At 39.9% G+C, this 23,137-nt stretch overlaps 1 protein-coding gene across 1 annotated transcript; it reads right to left on the reverse strand.

The window, feature by feature from the left end:
* Positions 1-8: 8 nt before the first annotated feature.
* On the reverse strand, positions 9-19,786 carry LOC118635880 (NFKB activating protein). The gene is made up of 9 exons (XM_036270874.1): positions 19,307-19,786; positions 16,931-17,011; positions 10,458-10,528; positions 10,132-10,272; positions 7,062-7,125; positions 5,781-5,890; positions 5,607-5,682; positions 4,523-4,672; positions 9-336 (listed from the first exon to the last, which is right to left on the reverse strand). Exons 1-9 carry the CDS (start codon positions 19,690-19,692, stop codon positions 162-164), a joined length of 1,254 nt encoding a protein of 417 aa, XP_036126767.1. The 5' UTR covers positions 19,693-19,786; the 3' UTR covers positions 9-161.
* Between the last annotated feature and the right edge of the window lie 3,351 nt (positions 19,787-23,137).

The raw sequence follows: 23,137 nt of genomic DNA on the forward strand, positions 1-23,137 counted from the left end.
TAAAGTTATATCAATAAGCAGCCTTTTATTGAAGGACTGAAATAATTAAATAGAAGGCACAGGAGCACTGTAAAGCTTTTCAGATCCTAACAATCTGTTCGTATGTATATATGAAACCCAGACTTTCTGTTAAAAATGTCTGCTGAATAATCCGAAAATCCTTATTTGTCATCCTTCCCTTTAGTTTTTCTGTATACCATCTCTCGAAAACTGGCCAGAATCTTGTTTTCTCTCTTTCTTCTCTCTTCTTGATTAAAGGAAGCCAGAGCTCTCTTCTCGTCCGCACTATAGATCTGGTTCTCTTTTCGGAGTCGCACAGCCTCCATTCGACGATGCCTGCAGATAATTTTATTTTTGGTTTAATTCCTCAGTAATTATTCTCATAGTACTTCCTCACTAATCCTTTCTTAATAGAGTGGTTTACTTAAAAATGTGACAAATAGAAACTGTTTTTGTAATGGGTTATATTTTCAAAAGACCATTCATTGTATTTGCAAGTATGTCCTTTGATTTATTTCTAGAATTCAAATAATGATCTCTGATGTCCTGTTAACATCATGAATGTTATTAATTTCAAATATTAAGGGCATAAGTCTAGTTCTTCTGTTTCCAGTAAAACAACCAGAAACAGGCAAATTATTAAACTTCCTAGGTGATATGTGGAATTTGCTTTCATGGAATTAACATAGAATAGATGAAAGATTTAAGCTGTCATCAATTAGGTGGAACTTCTTCAAGGTTCAAATTTATCAAATAACCAAAAGAACCTAGTCTAAATCTACAATTAAATTTAACTCCTTAGAATCTAGTAGCAGCTCAAAGAAAATAAAGAAGGGATTTAGCACAAGATCCAAATCAGGAAAAGTATAGGAATAGGGGTAGAGGGGAACTATTACATCATCTTCAAAAGGTGCTTATTTAGAAGAAAAACCTTAAAAAAACCTGCCTCTTTTATGTATATGTACTCAATCCTATACAATTAGTTCAAGATGAAGCTTGAGCTGACTAGAAAAATAGAGAAAATTGTCCGGCTGTTCAGATTCAGTGGACTGAGCATCATCCTATGGACTGAGAGGTCCCGGTTTGATTCCTGGTCAGGGCACAGGTCCAGGTGTCGGGCTCGATCCCTGATGTGGGGCATGCAGGAGGCAGCTGATCGATGTTTCTCTCTCACACTGATGTTTATCTCTCTCTAAAAAATCAATAAAAACATATTTAAAAAAAGAAAAATAGAGAAAACTGAGAGGAGGGGAGAATAATTTCAGATTAGTGTGAAAGTAGGGGAGTGGCAGGATGGACAGTGAAGATGACAATGTATTTAGGTTCCTCAGGGTACAGTGAGTAGTTTATCTGGAACAGGAAGCGCTATGTGATAGATGCTATAACAAACCTCTATGTAAATGTCTCCTAGGACACGGGAAAGAGTTTTCTCTTGGGTATTTAGGTATGGAGTTGCTGGGTTACAGAACTATATGAATTCTCAACTTTCCTAGATAATACCCAAAGTGGTTGTATCAATTTACACTACCAATAGTAATATTTAAGAGATCCTGTATATCACATCCAAATGCTTGGTATTGTTATAACTGTGAACTTTTGTCTATCAAATGCATGCAAAATGACATGTCAGTATGTTCTTAATTTCTATTTCCAATGATAATGAACACCTTTTTATACATGTATAGGTTATACATATTTCTTCTTTGTGTCATTTTCCTACTTTTCTTTTGGGTTGTTCATAGGTATTCTTTAAATATTCTCAATGCTAATTCTTTAATGGTTGTGTGTATTGCAAAATTTTATCCTGGCTTGGAACTTGTCTTTTTACTTATTTTAAGATGTCTTTTGGCCGGTTTGGCTCAGCGGTTGAAGCGTCGGCCTGTGGACCAGAGAGACCTGGGTTCGGTTCTTGCTAAGGGCATGTACCTCAGTTGCAGTTTGTCTCCGGCCCTGGTTGGTCGTGCGGGTGGCAGCCACTCGATGTGTTCCTTTCACATCGATGTTTCTCTCTCTCGCTCTCCCCCCCCAACTCTATCTGAACAAAAAAATGGAAAAATGTCCTCAGGTGAGGATTAAAAAAAAAAAAAGATGTCTTTTGATGAACAAAAGTTCTTACTTTTTTTTTTAATCCTCACTTGAGGACAATTTTTTGCATTTATCTTCAGATAGAGCAGGAGGGAGAGAGGGGGGGAAAAGAGAGAAACATCAATGTGAGAGAAATACATCGACTGGTCGCTACCCACATGACCCCAACTGGGGCCAGGGACAAACTGCAACTGAGGTACATGCCCACAGCGGAAACCGAACCCAGGACTTTCTAGTCCGTGGGCCGATGCTCTAACCACTGAGCCAAACCAGCCAGGCAAGTTCTTACTTTTTTGTTGTTGTTGTTGTTTTGTTTTATCCTCACCCGAGGACATTTTTGCATTTATTCTCAGATAGAGTGGAGGAGAAAGAGAAACATCAACATGAGAGAGACACATGAAGTGGTTGCCACCCACAAGACCCCAACTGGGCCGGGGACAAACTGCAACCGAGGTACATGCCCTTTGCAGGAACCGAGGACTCTCCAGTCTGTGGGCCGACGCTCTAAGCACTGAGCCAAACCAGCCAGGCAAGTTCTTACTTTAAAAAAAATGTTTTTATTGATTTTTTAGAGAGAGAGGAAGGGAGAGAGAGATACAAATATCTATGTGAGTGAAGCATCAATATTGATTGGCTGCCTCCTGCATGCCCTCTACTGAGGATCAAGCCCACAACCTGAGCATGTGCCCTGACCGGGAATCAAACCAGTGACCTCTTGGTGCACAGGTTGATGCTCAACCACTGAGCCACACCACTGGGAAAAAGTTCTTACTTTTAGTCTAGGCAAATTTATCAATATTTTATTTTATGGTTATTACATTTTTTTGTCCTTTATAAAATGCTTTCTCCACCCCAAGATCTAATAGATATCTGCTCATATTTTATACTGAGTGTTAAAGTTGTTTTTGACATTTAAGTCCTTAATCTAGCTGTACTGATTTTTAAATATGGTAATACAGGGTTCTACTTTCATCTTTTTCCATACAGATAACCACTTTTTCCTGAACCATTTACTGAATAGATCCCTCTTTCCCCAGTGATCCTATAAGCCATCTCTTTCATATACCTAAGTTCCATACATATAAGGCTCTGTCCTTAGGCTCTGTATTTTATTCCACTGAATAATTCATTTGTTCCCCAACACTTTCTAAAGTGCTGCAAGCTTCGTAGTAAGTCCTCATATCTGGTAGGGCAAATCTCATCCTCTTCCTCTTCTTCTTCAGAAGTGACCTGGCTATTCTGGGCCCTCTCGTCTAATATACCAATTTTAAAACCAACTTAGTAAGTTTCATGAAAAACTCTGTTGTGATTTTGATTGGAAATGGAATAAATCTACAGATCAATTTCAGAAGAACTGACAACTTTATAATATTGCCTCTCTGTCCATGAACATGGTATCTCTCCATTTATTTTTGTCTTTTTAAATGTCTCTTAATATTTTTATAGTTTTCCCTGTAGAGGTCCTGGACATTTTTTTATTAAGATTTAGTCCTAAGTCCTTCATATTCTCTGTTATTGTTATAAATGTTTTCTTTTTATTTAATTACATTTTTTAGTTGTTTGTTGCTGGTGCATAGAAGTGCAATTGATTTTTGTGTATTAACCTTATATCCAATCATTTGTCAAACCCTCCTATTATTTATAATTTATCTCTACATTCTTTAGAATTTTCTATATAAACAATCCATATAATTCACAAAAAATAACAGTGTTATATCCTCCTTTCTAGTCCTTATGCCTGTAATTTTTCTTATCTTATTGTGCTGAACCTCAGATATGATGTTTTCATATGTTGGTCCTCAGAATTCCAAGATTCTGAAAGTGCTTCAGGGGTACTGCAAATATTTGACTCTAATTTTATTTTAAAACATTTACCTACTTTTAAAAGTTTGTAAAATTTTTAAAAATCCAAACTTCACTTTGATTTTGGTACAGATGCCCTATTCACTCTCTTTGTTCTTCCTGGTACTTTGCTTTCTCTTCCCTAATTTTATATTCATTTTCCCATGCTAAACCTGATGTCTGTCATAATCCTTTTCTGCTCTTCATTCTTAGAGTCCACAGACAACAAGAGGCAAACTTAGAAACCAGGAAACATTGTCTTATGAAAATGCTTTCCTTCAGGGGGTGGTGATAAATAGCTGAATTTAACTATATCCTCCAGAAGATAAGCTATCTGTACCAAAATACGAAATGAGAAAGGACAGTGGGAAGACTGATTCTTTGACATAGCTAAATTTGAGGCTCAGTTGCATACATACTTAGAATTTTAGACAACTACATTTATACCAATAAAACTAATATTACAAGAACACTTATACTTTACTCTTGATTAGGAATGGTCACTTAATAAAAATCAATCACCAAATATAATTCTGGTAGTGAGAAAGAAGAAAATGATCTAATCACAGAAACTGATTTAATGCCAAGAACATACCTGCTACCACTCATTACGTAACCTGAGCATTCAAATGATGCAATTTCTTCACTTGTCAAACCAATTTCACCTCTCCGTGGGATACGCTTTCCAGCTTTTACATATTCAGCCATAGCTGCACCTTCACCAGGTAACAGAGCATGGCCATAGCTACAAAGTAATTCAGAATTCAGAAAAGGTTCATTATAAAAACCTCATCTAAAGAGAGCACAACAATTCATTTACCCTTAGCAAATAGTAGGAACAACAGTTGCTGAGTGGCAGCATGCTAGGAAGCCCAATATGAACTAGTTTAATTTAATTAGTAATGCACTGTAACCTATGTAACTAACCCAGAAGTGTAGAGATACTTTGGAAGAACAAAATAATTGGTGTTTGTATAGATTCATGTTTTACAATATGGATCAATTTATCCCTATAGGTATTGCCTTTACTACTTCTTTCAGTGAATTTCTTTTCCCATTTTCCATTAAAAAAAGTAAAGAAATAATATATCTCAATTTTAACATACTGTTTAGCCTTATAACCAATAATAGCACATACAGTAGCAATGATCTATTACCTTTCATTCAAGGGGACTTTAAAAACTATCATCCCTTCATTCAATTCACTGAATGCTTCTTAAATACCTATTAAACAAAAATAATCTCTGATCTTTTAGGACATTACTGAAATTCAATGTAGAATATATAATACATTTCACGAAAGAAATAGAAAATGCTATGAGGATTAAAGGATGAAAGAGGGGTAGGAATCACACCTACTTGTGGAGGGAAGGTACTGGGAATCAGCACACGCCCCTCCTTTTGAAAAGAGATTTGAAAGATGGTAAGGATTTTAACAGGAAGAAATTGGAGGTAGTGAAGAAAACAGGGCTGGGATAAGAAGGAAAAGCATGTTGGGAGAAGAAATAAGGGAAACAAGGCACAATGTGGGAAAGTGCACAGTAAACACAGGGAAATTTAGTTCAGCTCAGTTGGAACCTGGGGTATACATGAGGGAGCAGAGGGTGACAAGCTTGGGAAAGTTAGGGCCCTACTTTTGGGAAGGTACTTTAGATATTGCAAATGAACTGTTAACTTACTTCAGAGGTTTATCATCTTGAGAGGCAAGTGTTTTTGGAGCTTCTGGGCCAATTAAATCTGAGGGTTCTTCAGGCTCTGCAAAAAAGATGTTTAGAAAAATAATTCACATTTTGACTAATTGGTTAATTTAATGCTTTACCTGTTCTGAGTCAAAGTCTGTCAGAAGAACCTACTTGATCGATCCTTCCAGGGATTCTCCAGAAACTCTTCTTGGGAATCTTTAGAGCTTGAATCACTAGAATCTTTTCTGCTCTTCTTAGACTTTTTTTTCTTGTATTTCTTCCTGTAATTATTATAATTTGATACAAGTTGACTTAATATTCCCATGTTAAAGGGCATATTACTTTTTCAAGGCAATAAAAAGACTGATTAAAATGATTTGAATTCTCAGCTTATTTAAACTTTTTAATTTTAAAATCTTCTAACCTATTTAACCAAATCATGTTTCACTATAAAAAAGATCCCTAAAGGGAACAATGAAATAAAGTTCTCATGTTGTAAAAAGATAACAGAAATAAAGCAGTTTAAAAAACAGCTCTTACCAATTTGAGCATCAATGTAATTTTAAGTGTAATTGATCAAAAAACATTAAACATATATGAATATTTGGGTTCATAATACTAAAATAACCCAGCTCATTATTTTGAAAACTCATAAAACAAAAAAGTAAGCAATTATCCTGCCCTTCCTATACAAACTGTACTTTGGGATAACCAAATAGTTGATGAGGGTAGGTTTCTCTTATAAATAGAGGACAGAGCATGTTAAAAGGACACGATTAAAATACAATCAGCAAAATCCATACTGCAGGAAACTACAACACAAATAATTTGGTTTCTTCAACAATTTGCAAAAACAAAAAGAGAAGAGGATTTATTTATTTAAAAAATATTTTTATTGATTTTTTTTTTTTAGAGAGAGGAAGAGAGAGATAGAAACATCGATGTGAAAGAGACATCGATTGGCTGCTTCTTGCACATCCCCCATTGGGGATCGAGCCTGCAACCTGGGCATGTGCCCTGACCGGGAATCAAACCAGGACTTCTCTCAGTCCATGGGACGAAGCTCTATCAACTGAGTCACACCAGCCAGGCAAAAAAAGAGGATTTAGAGATGTAAGAGACATATAAATCAATGGCAATTTATGGCATTACTTGGATACTGATTTGAATAGTCTGTACAAAAAACTGCCAAGAATCGAGAAATTATCGTTAAACATTTTAGATGCGATAAAAGTACTGTAGTTATGATTTTTTTTTTAAAAAAAGAATGCCTATCTTTTAGAGAAACATGCTGGTTTATGGATAAAATGATGTCTGGGATTGGTTCCCACTGCTCATGAGTTGGTAACTGTGTAAGCTGGGTGATGGTTACATGGGGGGTCATTTTACTGTTTTTTGTAATTGTATATATATTTGAACTTTTCCATAATAAAAATTAAAGAAAAAACTGACGATCTGTGTTTCTTCTTCTTTTCCTTTTTCTTGGCTTTCTTTGATTTCCTTTTTGTGTCTTCATCTGCAAATTAAAGCACATGAAAAATTTTTTAAAAATTTAACTCTAAACCCTCAATACTTTTGAGTAAATATCCTATTGCTGTTCCATTTGTTGTTACACAGAAATTAATGGAATCATTTATTGCTACTTATCAGGAAGTGGGCTAGGCACTGAGGACGCAGAAATTAGTCACACTAAGTATTTGGCGGTATGGGGTATTATTATTAATTTTATTACATGAAATAATAGTATTGTGATTAAATAGGAAAATGTCATAAAAGAGATGTATACAGAAATCCTTAGGGTGGCAGTGTGATATCTGTAATTTACATTGACTATCAAAACAAAAATAAAAACACATTTAATACTAACAACTGTTAAAATCTAGGTGATATGTATATGATGTTATACTATTCTTTTTTTTTTCTCCTCACCCAAGGACATTTTTTTTTGCTATTTTGTTCAGATAGAGTGGGAGGGGGAGAGAGAGAGAGAGAGAGAGAGAGAGAGAGAGAGAGAGAGACATCAACGTGAAAGGAGCACATCGAGTGGTTGCCACCCACATGACCCAACCAGGGCCGGGGACAAACCGCAACCGAGGTACGTGCCCCTAGCGGGAACCGAACCTCGGTCTCTCCAGACCGCAGGCCAACACTCCAACCGCTGAGCCAAATTGGCCAGGGCAACTATTCTCTTTATTTTTCTGGATGTTTGGGCATTTTCATGATGGAAAGAGAGAAAATCTTATATGTGTGTTTGGGGAGGATGCTTCCCAGAAGCATCAGTTTAATGGAGGAGACAGAGATAAAGACATAAATAGAATCCCGAGTGATAGGGGGAAGCCTGGGGTACTCTGGGCCTACAGAGGAGTCTCAAAATCAGGCTGATTTGGAAAGAGTGGTTGAGGAATGACTGACCAGGCAAAGGTAACTTTTAAGCTACTTCTTTTTAAAATCGGTTTTATGCTTTCCAGCGATGACAACTTCCCCATAACAACATGCCTCTCGTTAAGGATCTCCTTCACCCTTTTCCAGAAGAGAAGAAGAAACGCAAGAAGCACCTGGTGCAGAGCCCCAGTGGCTGCTTCACGGATGTGAAATGCCCAGGATGCTGTAAAATCGCCACTGTCTTTAGCCCTACACAAACTTGTGTTGGTTGCTCCGCTGTCCTCTGTCAGCCTACAGGAGGAAAAGCAAGGCTTACAGAGGAGGTTCCTTCAGAAGGAAGCAGCACCAAAAGCACCTCGAATCAAGAGGAGTGGCGAACCATCCCAATAAACACATTTTGGATTAAAAAATCAGTTTTATTACAAAAGTACTGCATGCTCATTGTTGAAAATGAATAAGCCAAGTCGCATGCAGGGAGAGACTGGCATTGCAGGTAGACAGACTATCTGTGTCAAGTAACAAAAGCAAGAGAAAGAACATGGAATACTGAGAAGACAGAAAGTAGTTCTCAGGCTATGAGAGAAAGTGACAGGGTATATGTGATTAGAACAGATTAGTCAGGGTCTGAATTTTACCCTGAAGGCTATAAAGAGCTACTGAAGGATTTTAAGTAGGGGACTGACATGCTCAGATTTGTGCTTTAAGAAAGTTCAGTCTTCCAACAATGAGGAAGAAAAGTGACAACGGGGGCCAGGAAGCCCAGGTGACATGAGAGGAAGGGGCACCTTTGTGTAACGTGTCCCCAGAAGAGGCACATTCTGTCAATCATCAGTCAGTACTGGGCACAATAAAGGTGGCATTTTGTGATGTGCCACCCCACAGGGCGTGTCTTTCTTCCTTAAATCAGCTGCCAGCTTATAGGGTGTCCTTAATGGTGCACCTTTTTGAAAATTGCACAAAGGTGCCCACTGAGTGTGACAACGACACCAAAGATGTGCTCCACTGGGTGGATGCAGGCTTGGTTTGGTACCACACGTCTCGCAGCCCAACCCCGACTTGGTTCAGTGCTACATACCTTGTACAACTACACACAATCTAGAGTCACACTGCTTAGGTTTGAATCCCAAAGGTGTGACCTTGAGGGTGGTACTTTAAGCTGTTCTGTGCCTCCCTTTCCCCATCTCTAAGATGTATCCTACAGTTACTGTGTGGATTAAATAGCAAGCACTTAGCAGGGTGCCTGACACAAAGTCAGTAAATGTTCAAAAACTCTTGACTGCTATTATTGTTTTTAAGAACCTACTTCTGAAATAAACTTTAAGAAGTAAAAGTAGCTCTGGCCGGCCCTGGCCGGTTTGGCTCAGCGGTTAGAGCGTCGACCTGCGGTCCTGAGAGACCCGGGTTCGGTTCCCGCTAAGGGCATGTACCTCGGTTGCAGTTTGTCCCCAGCCCTGGTGGGTTGTGCGGGTGGCAGCCACTCGATGTGTTCCTTTCACATCGATGTTTCTCTCTCTCTCTCTCTTTGTTCCTCTCTCTCCCTTTCACTCTACCGGAACAAAAAATAGAAAAATGTCCTCCGGTGAGGATAAAAAAGTAGCTCTGGCTGGTTTGGCTCAGTGGTTAGAGCTTCGGCCCGCGGACCGGAGAGTCTGCTAAGAGCACGTACTTTGGTTGTAGTTTGTCCCTGGCCCCGGTTGGGGTCATGTGGGTGGCAACCACTCCATGCATCTCTCTCACATCGATGTTTCTCTCTCTCACTTCCTCCTTCTCTCCCTCCCACTCTATCTGAAGAAAATGCAAAAAAAGTGTCCTCTGGTGAGGATTAAAAAAAAAGGTAAAAGTAGTTTTTTTGTTATTCCTCACTTGAGGATATTTTTTCCATTGATTTTTTTTTTTTTTTTTACAGGGAGTGGAAGAGAGGGAGGCAGGGGGAGAGAGACACATCAATTGGTTGCCTTCTGCACAACCCTGATCAGGGCTGGGGATAGAATTTACAACCCAGGTATGTGCCCTTGACCAGGAATTGAACCCTTAATCCCTTTGGTCTGTGGGCCGACACTACCCGCTGAGCCAAACCGGCCAGGGCAGAAGTAAAAGCAGTTTTGAAGCAAGGCTTATAGAATGATGTTGACTTTCTTACCACTGGAGTCTGTTTCAGAATCAGAGTCACTATTGCTATCGTCAGAATACTTCTTGTGTTTTCTTTTAGATGATTTTTTCTTTCTCCTTTTCTTGGACCTTTCTTTAGAATGACTAGACTTCTTCTTCTTCTTCTTTTCTTCTACATAAAATACAAATAAAAACTAACTTCTAAAGAAGTATTTCTGAATATCAATTTTACTGTACTTGAAATACTGAAAAGGAACGTGATAGACAATTTGAACAAAAGGAAAACATAATGTTCATTATTTATAAACTTATTTTTTAACTTCTAAATTTAAAAAAAGCTCTGTATTTAAAATGTACCTTCCGAAGTAGAAGCTGAAGTGGTGCTTTTCTTTGGCTCTTCATCCTCTACTGGTGTATGTTCATCAGAGCTGAATTTAAAGGACATGGTTATAAGAATCAGAAAAATGGGGAGCTGGTCAAGATGATGGAGTAGGTAAATGCAGTACTTGGAACCTCCCACAACCACATCAAAATTACAAATAAACTACAGAACAACCATCATTCAAAACTACTTGAAATCTAGCTGAACAGAAGTCCCACAATTAAAAATCTACAGAAGCTACATCAAGACTGGCAGGAGGGGCAGAGATACTGAACAGGCTGGTCACACACCCACGTGTGGCGGTTAAAAATTGGAAGGGATACCTTGGCTGCAGAGGTTCTCCTCTGAGGAACTGTGAGTCCCAGCCCCACATCAGAACCCCTTGCCCAGGGTTCCAGTGCCAGGAAGAGAAGGTACCATAACTTCTGGTTATAAAAATCAGCAGGTAGCCTGGCCAGTGTGGCTCAGTGGATTGAGCATTGTCCTATGGACTGAGAGGTCCCAGTTTGATTCCTGGTCAGGGGACATGCCCAGGTTGTGGGCTCGATCCCCAGTGGGGGGTGTGCAGGTAGCAGCCGATCGATGTTTCTCTCTCACATCAATGTTTCTCTCCTGTCCTCTCTCTCTAAAAATCAATCAAAACATATTTAAAAAACAAAAACAAAAAAAAACCCCAACAGGGATTTTGGCTGGGTGAGACAGAGGCTTCTGGAGACCCAGGTGTACGTCCTGAAGGGCCCATGCATGGCCTTACTCAGACTCACTCTCTCTGAGGTCCATGCTGGGGCAGCAGTTTGAAAGGCATCAGGGATATATGGGGAGGAACTGAATTATCTGGCATCGGGGTGAGGGCTGGAGGGGCAGATTTCTCCCAGACAGAAGTGCTGGCAGAGGCCACTGTTCCTTTCCTGACCCCTCACCATACAGAACTGGTAGGCAGACACCATATCTGAGTGTCCATCAAGCCGGCTCACACTGTTTGCCCCACCCTGGTGACTCCCCGAGACCCCGCCCCACCCAACTTTCAGGACCACCAAAGCCCTTTGCAGTAGCTTTTCCATACAAAGAGCCCCTCTTGCCTCATGCTTCGGACTTTTGTAAAATCTCTCAAGCAGCAAGCATCTGGCCTCTGTGTACCCTGTACCTTTTGCTAAATGGCCCTAGTGGCAGCTGGACTTGGTTTGCAGCTTGGCCTCTCCCCGGCACCTCCAAGCCCAGCACAAGTAGAAGCCATCTGCAGTAGCTCATGCCAGATGGACCCAGGCAGGGCACAGATGGTGGTTGACTTTGCACCTCCCAGGAGGCCTCCGAGCCAGCATACCTAGTGGGCAGCTTTAGACCAAGATGGATTATAACCCAACCACCTCTACGAGCTACACACTGAAAGGGTGGACTCAGTGGGCACCAAAGCCCCACTGAAGTGAGTCCTGTTCTGTGGGGATGGTGCCTGCACAGCAGCTCCTCTGCTATAGTTGCAACTGGTCCTTGCAGCCGATTGGCCTTGGAGGGCATCGATCCCTCCCAGTTCCCTGCCAACAGCAATCAAGGCTCAACTAAAACAGGACAGTACACACAGCCCACACAGGAGGGACATCTGGAATGCCCAGCTCAGGTGACCAGGGACGCTGTGCCACTGGGCCCTATAGGACACATACTACATAAGGCCACTCTATCAAGACTGGGAGACATAGCAGCTCTACCTAATACACAGAAACAAATACAGGGAGGCTGCCAAAAGGAGGAGACAAAGAAACAGGTCCTAAATGAAAGAACAGAACAAAACTCCAGAAAAAGAACTAAACACTGGTTATAAGAATGTTCAAGGAACTTAGTGAGAATATCAACAGCATAAAAAAGGACATGGAGCCCAGCCCAGTGTGGCTCAGTTGGTTGGAGCATCATCCCATACACCAAAGGGTCACAGGTTCAATTCCTAGTCAGGGCAGATATACAAGATGTGTGTTCGATCCCTGGTCGAGGTGCATGCAGGAGGCAACCGATCGATGTTTCTCTATCACATCAATGTCTCTCTCTCTCTCTCTCTCTCTCTCTCTCAAATCAATTAAAAAAAAAAACATCAGCGAGTGAGGATTAAAAATAAAATAAAGGATATGGAAACCATAAAAAAGGATCAGTCAGAAATGAAGGACACACTAACTGAAATGAAGAATAAATAACAGGAAATCACCAGAAGAATAAATAAAGCAAAGAATCAAATCAGTAGTTTGGAATATAAGAAAACAAAAACACCCAGTCAGAACAGCAAAAAAAACCCCAAAAAATAAAAAACAGAAAGAAAGAATCTGCCCTGGCCAGTTTGGCTCAGCAGTTAAGAGAACTGACCTGCTGCCTGAAGGGTCTTGGGTTTGATTCCTGGTCAAGGGCACATACCTGGGTTGCAGGTTTGATACCCAGCCCTGGCTGGGGTCGTGTGTGAGGCAGCCAATCAATGTGTCTCTTTCACATCGATGTTTCTCTTTCTCTCTCTCTCTCTCCCTCCCTCCCAGTCTATCTAAAAATCAATGGAAAAATATCCTTGGGTTAGAGTTAACCAAAGAAAAAGAAAAAAGAATCCAAAAAATGAGGATAGTGTAAGGAGCCTCTGGGACAACTTCAAGCATGCCAACATTCGCACCATGGGGATGCCAGAAGGAGAAGAGACAGCGAGGAATTGAAAACCTATTTGAGGAGGTGGGTGGGAGGAGATAAACCAAAGAATTTAAACACATATATGCATAACCAATGGGCACAAACAACAGTGTGGTAAAGACCCGGGGGGTGGGGTGGGGAGGAGGGTGTCAATGGGGGGAAAAAGAAGGGGTATCTGTAATAAAGAAATAAATTAGTAAAAAAGAAAAATGATGGAAAACTCCCATAAACTGCTAAAGAAAATAGACATACAAGTCCAGGAAGCACAGAGTCCCAAAACAAAATGAACCCAAAGAGGCCCACACCAAGACACATCATAATTATTTTTTTTATTGTTGAAAGTATTACAGATATTCCCCTTTTATCCCCATTGACCCCCCAAGACACATAATTAAAATGCCCAAAGTTAAAGACAAAGGGAGAATCTTTTTAAATTTTTTTATTGATTGATTTGAGAGAGAGAGAGAGAGAGAGACAGACAGACACATTGATTTGTTGTTCCACTCATTTATGTATTCATTGGTTGATTCTTGCATGTGTTCTGACTGGGGATTGAATTTACAACCTTGGCATATTGGACAATGAGCCAGGGCCAAAGAGAGAATCTTAAAAGCAGCAAGAGAAAAGCAGTTAGTAACCTATAAGGGAGCTCCCATAAGAATGTCAGCTGATTTCTCAACAGAAACTTTGCAGGCCAGATGGGATTGGCATGGAATATTCAAAGTATTGAAAAGCAAGGATCGACAACCAAGATTACTCTACCCAGCAAAGTTATCATTTAGAATCAAAGGACAGGTAAAAGAGCTTCCCAGACAAGAAAAAGCTAAAGGAGCTCATCACCACCAAATTAGTATCACAATAAATATTAAACGGTCTTCTTTAAGAAGAATAAAAGATAAAAAATATGAATAATAAAATGGCAATACATACATTACCTCTCGACAATTATTTTAAATACAAATGGGTTAAATGCTCCAATCAAAAGATATACGGTGGGCCCTGGCCAGGTGACTCAGTTGTTTGGAGCATCATCTCATACACCAAAAGGTTGCAGGTTCGATCCCCAGTCTGGATGTGTATGGGAAGCAACTGATCAATGTTTCTCTCTTACGTTGATGTTTCTCTCTTTCTATCCTTTCTCCTCTCTCTAAAATCAATAAAAACATCCTTGGGTAAGGACTAAAAAAAAGATATATGTTGGCTCAATGGATAATAAAACAAGACCCTTACAAATGCTGTCTAAAAGAGACATACTTCAGACTGAAAGACACACAGACTGAAAGTAAAGGGATGAAAAAAGATATTTTATGAAAATGGAAACAAAACAAAAAGCTGGGGTAGCAATACTTATACCAGACAAAATAGACTAAAGCAAAGGCTATAACAAAAGATAAGGAAGGACCCAGCAACTCAACTTCTGTGTATTTATCTGAAGAAACACAAAACACTAAATCAAAAAGACATATAGCCCTGGTCAGGTAGCTCAGTTGGTTAAAGTGTTGTCCTTATACACCAAAGTTGTGGGTTTTGTCCCTAGTCAGGGCACATACAAGGAGCAACCAATGAATACATAAATAAGTGAAACAACAAATTGATGTCTCTCCCCCTTCCTTTCTCTTTCTCTAAAATCAATAAATAAAAATTTAAAAAAGACATATACATCCATATGTTTTTTGAAAAAATATGTTTTTACTGATTATTGATTTTAGAGAGAGAGGAAGGGGGAGGAAGAGAGAAAAACACCAATATGAGAAACATTGATCAGCTGCCTTCAGCATGCCCCTACTGGGGATCGAGCCCACAACCCAGGCATGTGCCCTGACTGGTAATCAAACTTCGACCTCTCAGTCCATGGGATGATGCTCAATCCACTGAGCCACACTTGCCGGATTCCACTGATTTTTAGATAGTGTGGAAGGGAGGGAGGGAGAGAGAGAAACATCTATGTGAGAGAGCGACACATTGATTGGTTGCTTCCCGCAAGGCCCTGACTAGGGTTGGGGATCAAACTTGCAACCCAGGTACGTGCCCCTGACCAGAAATTGAATTTGCAACCCTTCGTTCCCTGAACCAATGCTCTAACTGCTGAGCCAAACCAGCCAGGGCTTAACTGTAATTTAAAAATAAAAAAAGAATCAGAAAAGTGATAAAATATGGACCATGGAGTATAAAAATATAGGCTTAAAATTTTTTGGTAACAAATGATTTCCAAGAACCATTAAAAGTAAGCAACGGCCCTGGCTGGTTTGGCTCAGCGGTTAGAGCATTGGCCTGCGGTCTCAAGAGTTCGGTTCCTGCTAAGGGCATGTACCTCAGTTGCAGTTTGGCCCTGGCCCTGGTTGGGTTGTGCGGGTGGCAGCCACTCGATGGGTCCCTTTCACGTTGATGTTTCGTTCTCTCTCTCTCCCTTCCACTTTATCTGAACAACAAAATGGAAAAATGTCCTCAGGTGAGGATAAAAAAAAAGGTAAGCCATGGCCTGCTTTTGTTAAGAATACAGTTTAAGGATTTACTACCTTCATAATAACATAATAATAATTTACATTTGCATAATGCTTTAGAGTTTACAAAGTGCTATTTAAACTGAAATAAGCAAGTAAGATTCTAAGACTTATATTTTCAGAAGAAACCAAAAGTAAGGAAATGGGAGCCATAAGGAAAGAGGAAAGAAAGTGGAAATAAGGCTGAGGGAGACCTGGTCAGTTTGGCTCAACAGTTAGAGTGTTGGCCTGTGGACCACAGGTTCCATTCTGGTCAAGGGCACGTACCTTGGTTGCGGTTCATCCTCGGCCCTGGTTCATGTGGGAGGCAACCAGTCAATGTGTTGATGTTTCTCTCTCTCCCTCCCTCCTACTCTATCTGAAGACAAATAGAAAAATATCCTCAGGTGAGGATTGAAAAATAAATAGATAGATAAATAAATAAAGAAGGCTGAGGGAAGATGTCGTAATCTTATTGTACATGTGTAAAGAACATATGGCAGAGTAGCAACTGTTCTGTTTTCCCCGAGCAAGAAGACCCTCACACACTACAATATAAACACATTTCATTCTGTTGTAGAGAATTCTGAAAATGAGTATTATAAAAAATTCCATAATAGTTTAGAAAATACTTTGTATTCCTTTTTGGAAAACAAAACAAAACCCTATCAGTATATTCACTGTAAAAAATTCATTTGGCAACAGAATAGAGAGCCCAGAAATAAACCCACATATATATGGTCAATTAATTTACAACAAAGGAGCCAAGAATGTAAAGGGTGGGGCAAAAATAGGTTTACAATTTTGAGTATGTGAAACACAGATCTTATTCTTGTGTTATTACTTATTATCATACTATTTTCCATATGAACTGTAAATCTACTTTTGTCCACCCCTGTATACAAATATCAAGTCATTATGTTGTACACCTGAAACTAATATGTTATATGTCAATTATTATCTCAAAAAGTCCCTTTGTAAAGCTAACATCTGACATGAAATCTATTAGATTGAGAAAAAAATAATTAGGAATTATATAAATGTATTTGTTTAAACACTGAACTCTTCTATAAATAGAAAATTAGCACCCCCGTGAATAACAATTTAAGAAAACTATTAGCATGCTAAAATCTACTAGCAACATGTTTTAATCTTTAGGTATATTCAATGTTTTTAAAACTTAAGAGGTAGAATAGCATAAATCACAAGAAAGAAGAAAAATGTGAGCTGTACTTAAAGTTCTTCACTTAAAAATTTTGACAACAGACTGGATTTAAACAAATGTTATATTTAAAAAAATATATATTTTAAGCACTTACTCTGGTTCTGGATTCTTTGGAGAAAGTCCCCATACTTCAGGAGCTCCCAATTCTCCAATCCTCTCTCTCTCACTTAATCTCCTAGAAGAAAAAGGCATTTAAATGATAACTCCATGGATAAATTGTGTTTCCTAAATATATAATTAAATTCAAAGGAGTCCAGTTAAGTCTTATGTTCTCTTTACAGTTTAAACTTCAAATTAATTAAAAATTTGGTTTAAATATAGCTCAACAATTATAATCTGATGTTTTGATAATACCATCAAATGGTACAGACTATAGATAGGCCAGACTACAGACTAGGCCAGAAATGCAACCTGGGAGCCTGTCAAGTGTATCCTTTTCTGCTGCATACATGACATGGCGCTCAACTGCTCATTTCATCTTCTGCAATATGTGATGGAAACAGTTTTACATTTGGAAATACTTCATTTGTTTACACACATTTATGAAAAGAAAGAGAAGTCATTACTTTTGTTTGGTCAAACCTTCCATTTGCTGAAAATCAAGAATTAATGAAGGAAATAAAAACGAAGCATTAGAAGTAGAAAATAAAGGAAGCTCTGAAAACAAAAGTTTTATTTGACAAAAACTGTACTCGATGGGATACAAGGTTTGTTTTCGCTCTGGTTCTTTTTTTTTTTTTTTTAGAAAAGGAGTGTATCTCTATCTACTCTTGAAGGACACAAACTTTTTTTTCTTGTTTTATGTTTGTGATTTCTTCTTTTAATTTTTGTTATTACTCATAAACAAACAAAATACACAAAACTAAGGAAGGCCCAATTCTTCAAACTTTAGCTGCTTGTAACTCCATTTGTTTAAAAACCTTACCAAATAAATATAATTGGTTTGATTGTTTGAATAAACTATTTCTTACTTTTTTATTCAGAGGAAGAGGTATTATAATCATGCAGTCAGAGTCAGGTTTCCCACTTGAAGAAACAGATAGTCTAAAAAGGGACATATAACTGAAGTTGGAATACTATGTACACAGGCTGTAAAGAGCAAGCAGTTAAATTCTCACCCCTGGTGCCATCTGTCCTCTTAAGATAAATTATTTATCTTTTAAATGTACAAATGTAAATTTCATGCAAGAAGTTCTAACTTCTTTTAGAGAGGATTGTCTAGTAAGAAGCTGGTTGCTTTTTGATGGACACAGCCTTAGGATAACTTTCTGAAAAATTTAAGTTAGAGGTCTCCAACCTAATTCAGAATCATTTTTTACTGTTTCTGTTCCCATGCAGGAAACCTAATAGCTAACATTTAAGGACTCTTTATTATGTTCTAAGCACTCAATCATTACAACGCTGAAAGCAATCCTGCTAATTTCATCCCCTTTTAAACAGTGAAGAAATAAAGCTCATAGAGGTTAAGTAACTTGCCCAAGGTCACATAACTATTAAGTAGCAAAGCAGGGCTTCAAATTCAGAGGCAGTCTGATTCTGGAGCCTGTCCTCTTCATCACTGTGCTTTATGGACTTCCCAGTCCTGGAAGAAAACAATTCATGGGGACATCTCCCAGATGTTATAACCTTAACCTCAATGTCTGTAATAGTTTTAAATTTATTTTTAAACACATAGTGCATGTAAAGCACTTAGTACAGTACCTGACACATAATTTAACACTCAATAAGCATTAGATATTAAGACTTAGCAATAATTATAACCCCTTTCCTTTCTACTTAAACTATCCATTTTCCCAATCCAATACTCACTCTTATTAGAGACCTGATCTCACCCTGACCTTAACTTTACATGGTCAAGATTGAGAACACTTAACAAGATCTTTCTCAACATAGCATAAACAGTTTAGCAGATCGCTTTTCCTCCATTCATTCGATTATCTTGTTTCAGAGGTTTTTCTCCTCTCCAATGTAAACCCTTAATCTCAACCCTTCACAACTCGCTATAAAACATTTCCACTTACATATCCTGTTATTTCAAATCTGTCTGATCACTCAACAAACAACGGTTGCGTTCCTACAAAGTACTGTGGATTTTGTAATCAATAAAACAGGGCTCCTTCTTTCCATGAGATCAGTCTAATGGGGAATAAAAACATGCTCACGAATGATAGCCACGCAATCAAGTAAACGCTATATAATTCGGTAGGTCTGAGGCTCGCGGCCTTGTCCGTTACAAGTCAGGATGAAGAAAGGGGTAGCGAGAGACCAGGGCACTGCATAAAGGGGACCGAGGATGAATGGAAACCTAAGGGAAGAAAAGAGCGAGTAAGGCTTTGTCGTGGGTGGACCGAAGGGATGAAAATGGGCGCAAGGCAGGCAGAAAGAGCGAAATGCGAAGAGTTGGGAAGAACTATATAAATCGATTCGGAAGGCAAGTGGGCGCGAGAGAGGGTGCGTCCGTCTCACTCACTTCTGCCGCAGGCTCTCCTCCCTCTCCTTGTCCAGGAGGCTAGGCCACGGCTTGTCGCTCCCGTAGGGGCGTGAGTAGCCTCCATAATAGGTGGACGAGGAGGCAGAAGCGAAGGGGATGCCCCGCGTCGCAGAGGGCCGCTCTCGAGAGCGTGACCGCGAACGGGAGCGGTAGGGCTGCTTTCGGGACCCTTGGCTGAGGCCACTCGGCTGGTGGCTGAGGCCATTCCGATCCCCAGACCGAGAGCAAGAGTGCGAGCGGGAGCGGCGGCCCCGCGGGGAGCGGGCGGATTTGCTGGGTTTAGGGCTCCTCGACGAACTGCGACGCTTCACCCTGGAGCCCGAGGCCTCCCTCTCCGGGCTGCGCGAACCAGACACCGGAGCCATCACTGCCGCTGGGGCCCCGAAGCCGGGGTGGGGAAGGGGGCGGCCTAGCTAACCTGGGAAGGGATCGGTTGCTTTAGCTCCCAGAACCTGTCACTGCGCCACAACCCGAATCTGAGAAAACCTTGGAAATAGTTCCGGGTACGTCGGCAAATACCTTCCCCGAGCTTAGTTTGTCCTGCCCACGGGAGCCGATGTGTGCATCGGTATAAAGAAGCCGGTGCGGCAACAGGGTCCGTGCATCCTTCCAGTTCCGAAAGAGGTTGCTCAAGTCTAAACTGGACTGGGGACCTTGTCCTTTCTTCATCCTCTGCTTGAAATACCTGAAGGGAAGGGCAGGACGACAGACCACAGGACACTTTTCACTGAGCGGCTGTATGAACAAGAAACACAATGAAAATTTACATATAAGTTTTTTTGTGTGTGTATGTATGCGTGTATGCGCTGCATGCGTGCACACACATGAATACACATGCACGCACGCGCGCGCACACACACATACACTCAATTTTTTTCTTTCCAATCCCAAGCAAAGTAAGTAAGGTTTATCTTTTTTTTTAATTTTTAAATTTTTTTTGTTTATTTATTTTTTATTGATTAATTTTTCTTAGAGATGTTTCTCCTTTTCCCCCCTTCCCCTCCCTCCCTGCCCCTTCCCCAGATTGTTGTCCATGTCCACTGTTCATGCATACATGCGTATAAGTTCTGTGGTTCATCCCTCCCCCACCTCCCCACTCCTTAGGGGATTGTCAGTCTCTGGGACTACCCCATTCCTCAAACTGTTATGTTCATTATATTCCACAAATAAGTGAGATCATATGAAACTTGTCTTTCTCTGTTTGGCTTGTTTCACTTAGGATGATACTTTCAAGGTCCCTCCATGTAGTCTCAAAGGATAAGAGATCTTTCTTTCTTACTGCTGCGTAGTACTCCATTGTGTATATGTACCACAGCTTTCTGATCCATTTGTGTACTGATGGACACTTGGGCTGTTTCCAGATCTTAGCGATTGTACATAGTGCTGCTACAAAGATGGGGGTACATATATTCTTTCTGATTGGTGTTTTATGCTTCTTAGGGTATATTCCTAGAAGTGGGATCACTGGGTCAAATGGAAGATCAATTTTTAATTTTTTAAGGTGACACCATATTGTTTTCCATAGTGGCTGCACCAGTCTGCATTCCCACCAGCAGTGTACTAGAGTCCCCTTTTCTCCACACCCTCGCCAACACTTGTTGTTTGATGATTTGTTGATGGCGGCCATTCTGACAGGTGTGAGGTGATAGCTCATTGTTTTGATTTGCATCTCTCTGATGATTAGTGATGGTGAGCATTTCTTCATATGTTTCTTAGCCATTTGTATGTCCTGTTTGGAGAGGTGTCTATTTAGTTCCTCTGCCCATTTTTTAATTGGGTTCTTTGTCTTCCTTTTGTGGAGTTGTATGAGCACTCTATATGTATTGGAAATTAACCCCTTATCTGATATATCATTGGCAATTATGCTCTCCCATACAGTGGGTAGCCTTTCCGTTTTGATGATTGTATCTCTCGCTGTGCAGAAGCTTTTGAGTTTGATGTAGTCCCATGTGTTCATTTTCTCCTTTGTTTCTGTTGCCTTAGGTGATGTGTCAGTAACAATTCTGCTGCATATGATGTCTGAAATTTTGTTGCCCACAGTCTCTTCTAGGATTTTTATGGATTCATGAGTTACATTTAAGTCTTTTATCCATTTTGAGTTTATTCTGGTGTAGGGTGTAAGGTGATGGTCTAGTTTCATTTTTCTGCAAGTAGCTGTCCAATTTTCCCAGCACCATTTATTAAAGAGGCTGTCCTTACTCCACTGTATGCTTTTGCCACCTCTGTCAAATATTAATTGAGCATATTGCCTTGGGTCCATTTCTGGGTTCTCTATTCTGAGTAAGGTTTATCTTAATTGGTGGTTAGCTGTGATGTCTAAGCCCCATATTGCCCAATTAGCTTAGAGGGCACAAATTCTATGTTAATGATTTGAGCCTGATAGCACTGCAGTTAAGTTTGCAGCCTAGAGAAAAATTGCATATCCCTCCCCCGCAGACAACCATCTCCACCAATGTATTCCAGCAAAAGGTATTTGTAAACTCCCCTCCTTGTTGGACCCCTTAAACTAGTCCCAGCATATACTTGACTAGCTTAGCAACACGTGGTTAATGATCATTATTTCTATTCATTTTACTCTGTTTTTAAATATTTTTTCTTTATTGATTTTAGAAAGAGGAAGGGAGAGGGAGAGAGAGAAACATCAAAGAGAGAACATGATTGGCCGTCTCCTGCGTGCCCCCAACTGGGGATTCGGTCCACAACCTGGGCATGTGCCCTGACCAAGAATCCAACCAGGGACCTCTTGGTGCATGGGTCATTGCTCAACCACTGAGCCATACTGGCCAGGCTCATTTTACACTGTTTTTAAATGAAAAAGCACTGGAACACTAGTTCTACAGACTTTAATTTTTTTTTTATCCTCACCCGAGGACATTTTTTGATATTTTGTTCAGATAAAGTGGGAGAAAGAGAGAGAGAGAGAGGGAGAAAGAGAGAGAGAGAGAGAGAGAGAGAGAGAGAGAGAGAGAGAGAAACATCGACGTGAAAGGGACACATCGAGTGGTTGCCACCCACATGACCCAACCAGGGATGGGGACAAACTGCAACCGAGGTACGTGCCCTTAGCAGGAACCGAACCCGGGTCTCTCCAGACCACAGGCCAATGCTCTAACCACTGAGCAAAACTGGCTGGGATACAGACTTTAACTTTTGAAGACGCGTTGAGTTTGCTGTGGAAATTCTGAATCTATTCTACTAGTAGCTAGATGGCCTCTTGGCCGTTGTTCCTAAGAAGTAACTTATCAGGCCATGAAAACTAATGGCACTAATTATTGGAAACCCCCTTTTTGGGAATTGAAAGAAAATATGTATGACATAATGTTAAATGGAAAAAGTGGACCACACAATTGGATATCTTTTTTTTCCAATTGGTGAATAGAGGTAGAATCTTATTTGAAGATAAAACACATCATGAATTATTCACATTGATACTTCTGAAGACTATAGATAGTTTATTTAACCTCAATAATCTTATATATGTATTTCCCTTTTTCTGCACAAAAATTCCAGCTCTCAATGTCCCCAGTATAATTACTCATTTATTTTATCCCAAAATACACATACAGCGGTGTCAGTGTAAAAATACCAACATTACCACCAACAAAAGAATTACTAAAAAGAGTTGAAGATTTTTTTTATCCTTAGGGCATACCCCCACTACGGATGCACGATGAAATTACTGTATCTTTTTTTTTTTTTTTTTTTAATCCTCACCTGAGGACACTTTTCCATTTTTTGCACAGACAGAGTGGGAGGGAGAGAGAGGAAGGAAGAGAGAGAGAGAAACATCGACGTGAAGGGACACATCGA

The sequence above is a fragment of the Molossus molossus genome, unplaced genomic scaffold, assembly GCF_014108415.1.
Source record: "Molossus molossus isolate mMolMol1 unplaced genomic scaffold, mMolMol1.p scaffold_m16_p_2, whole genome shotgun sequence".
Taxonomy (NCBI): Eukaryota; Metazoa; Chordata; class Mammalia; order Chiroptera; family Molossidae; genus Molossus; species Molossus molossus.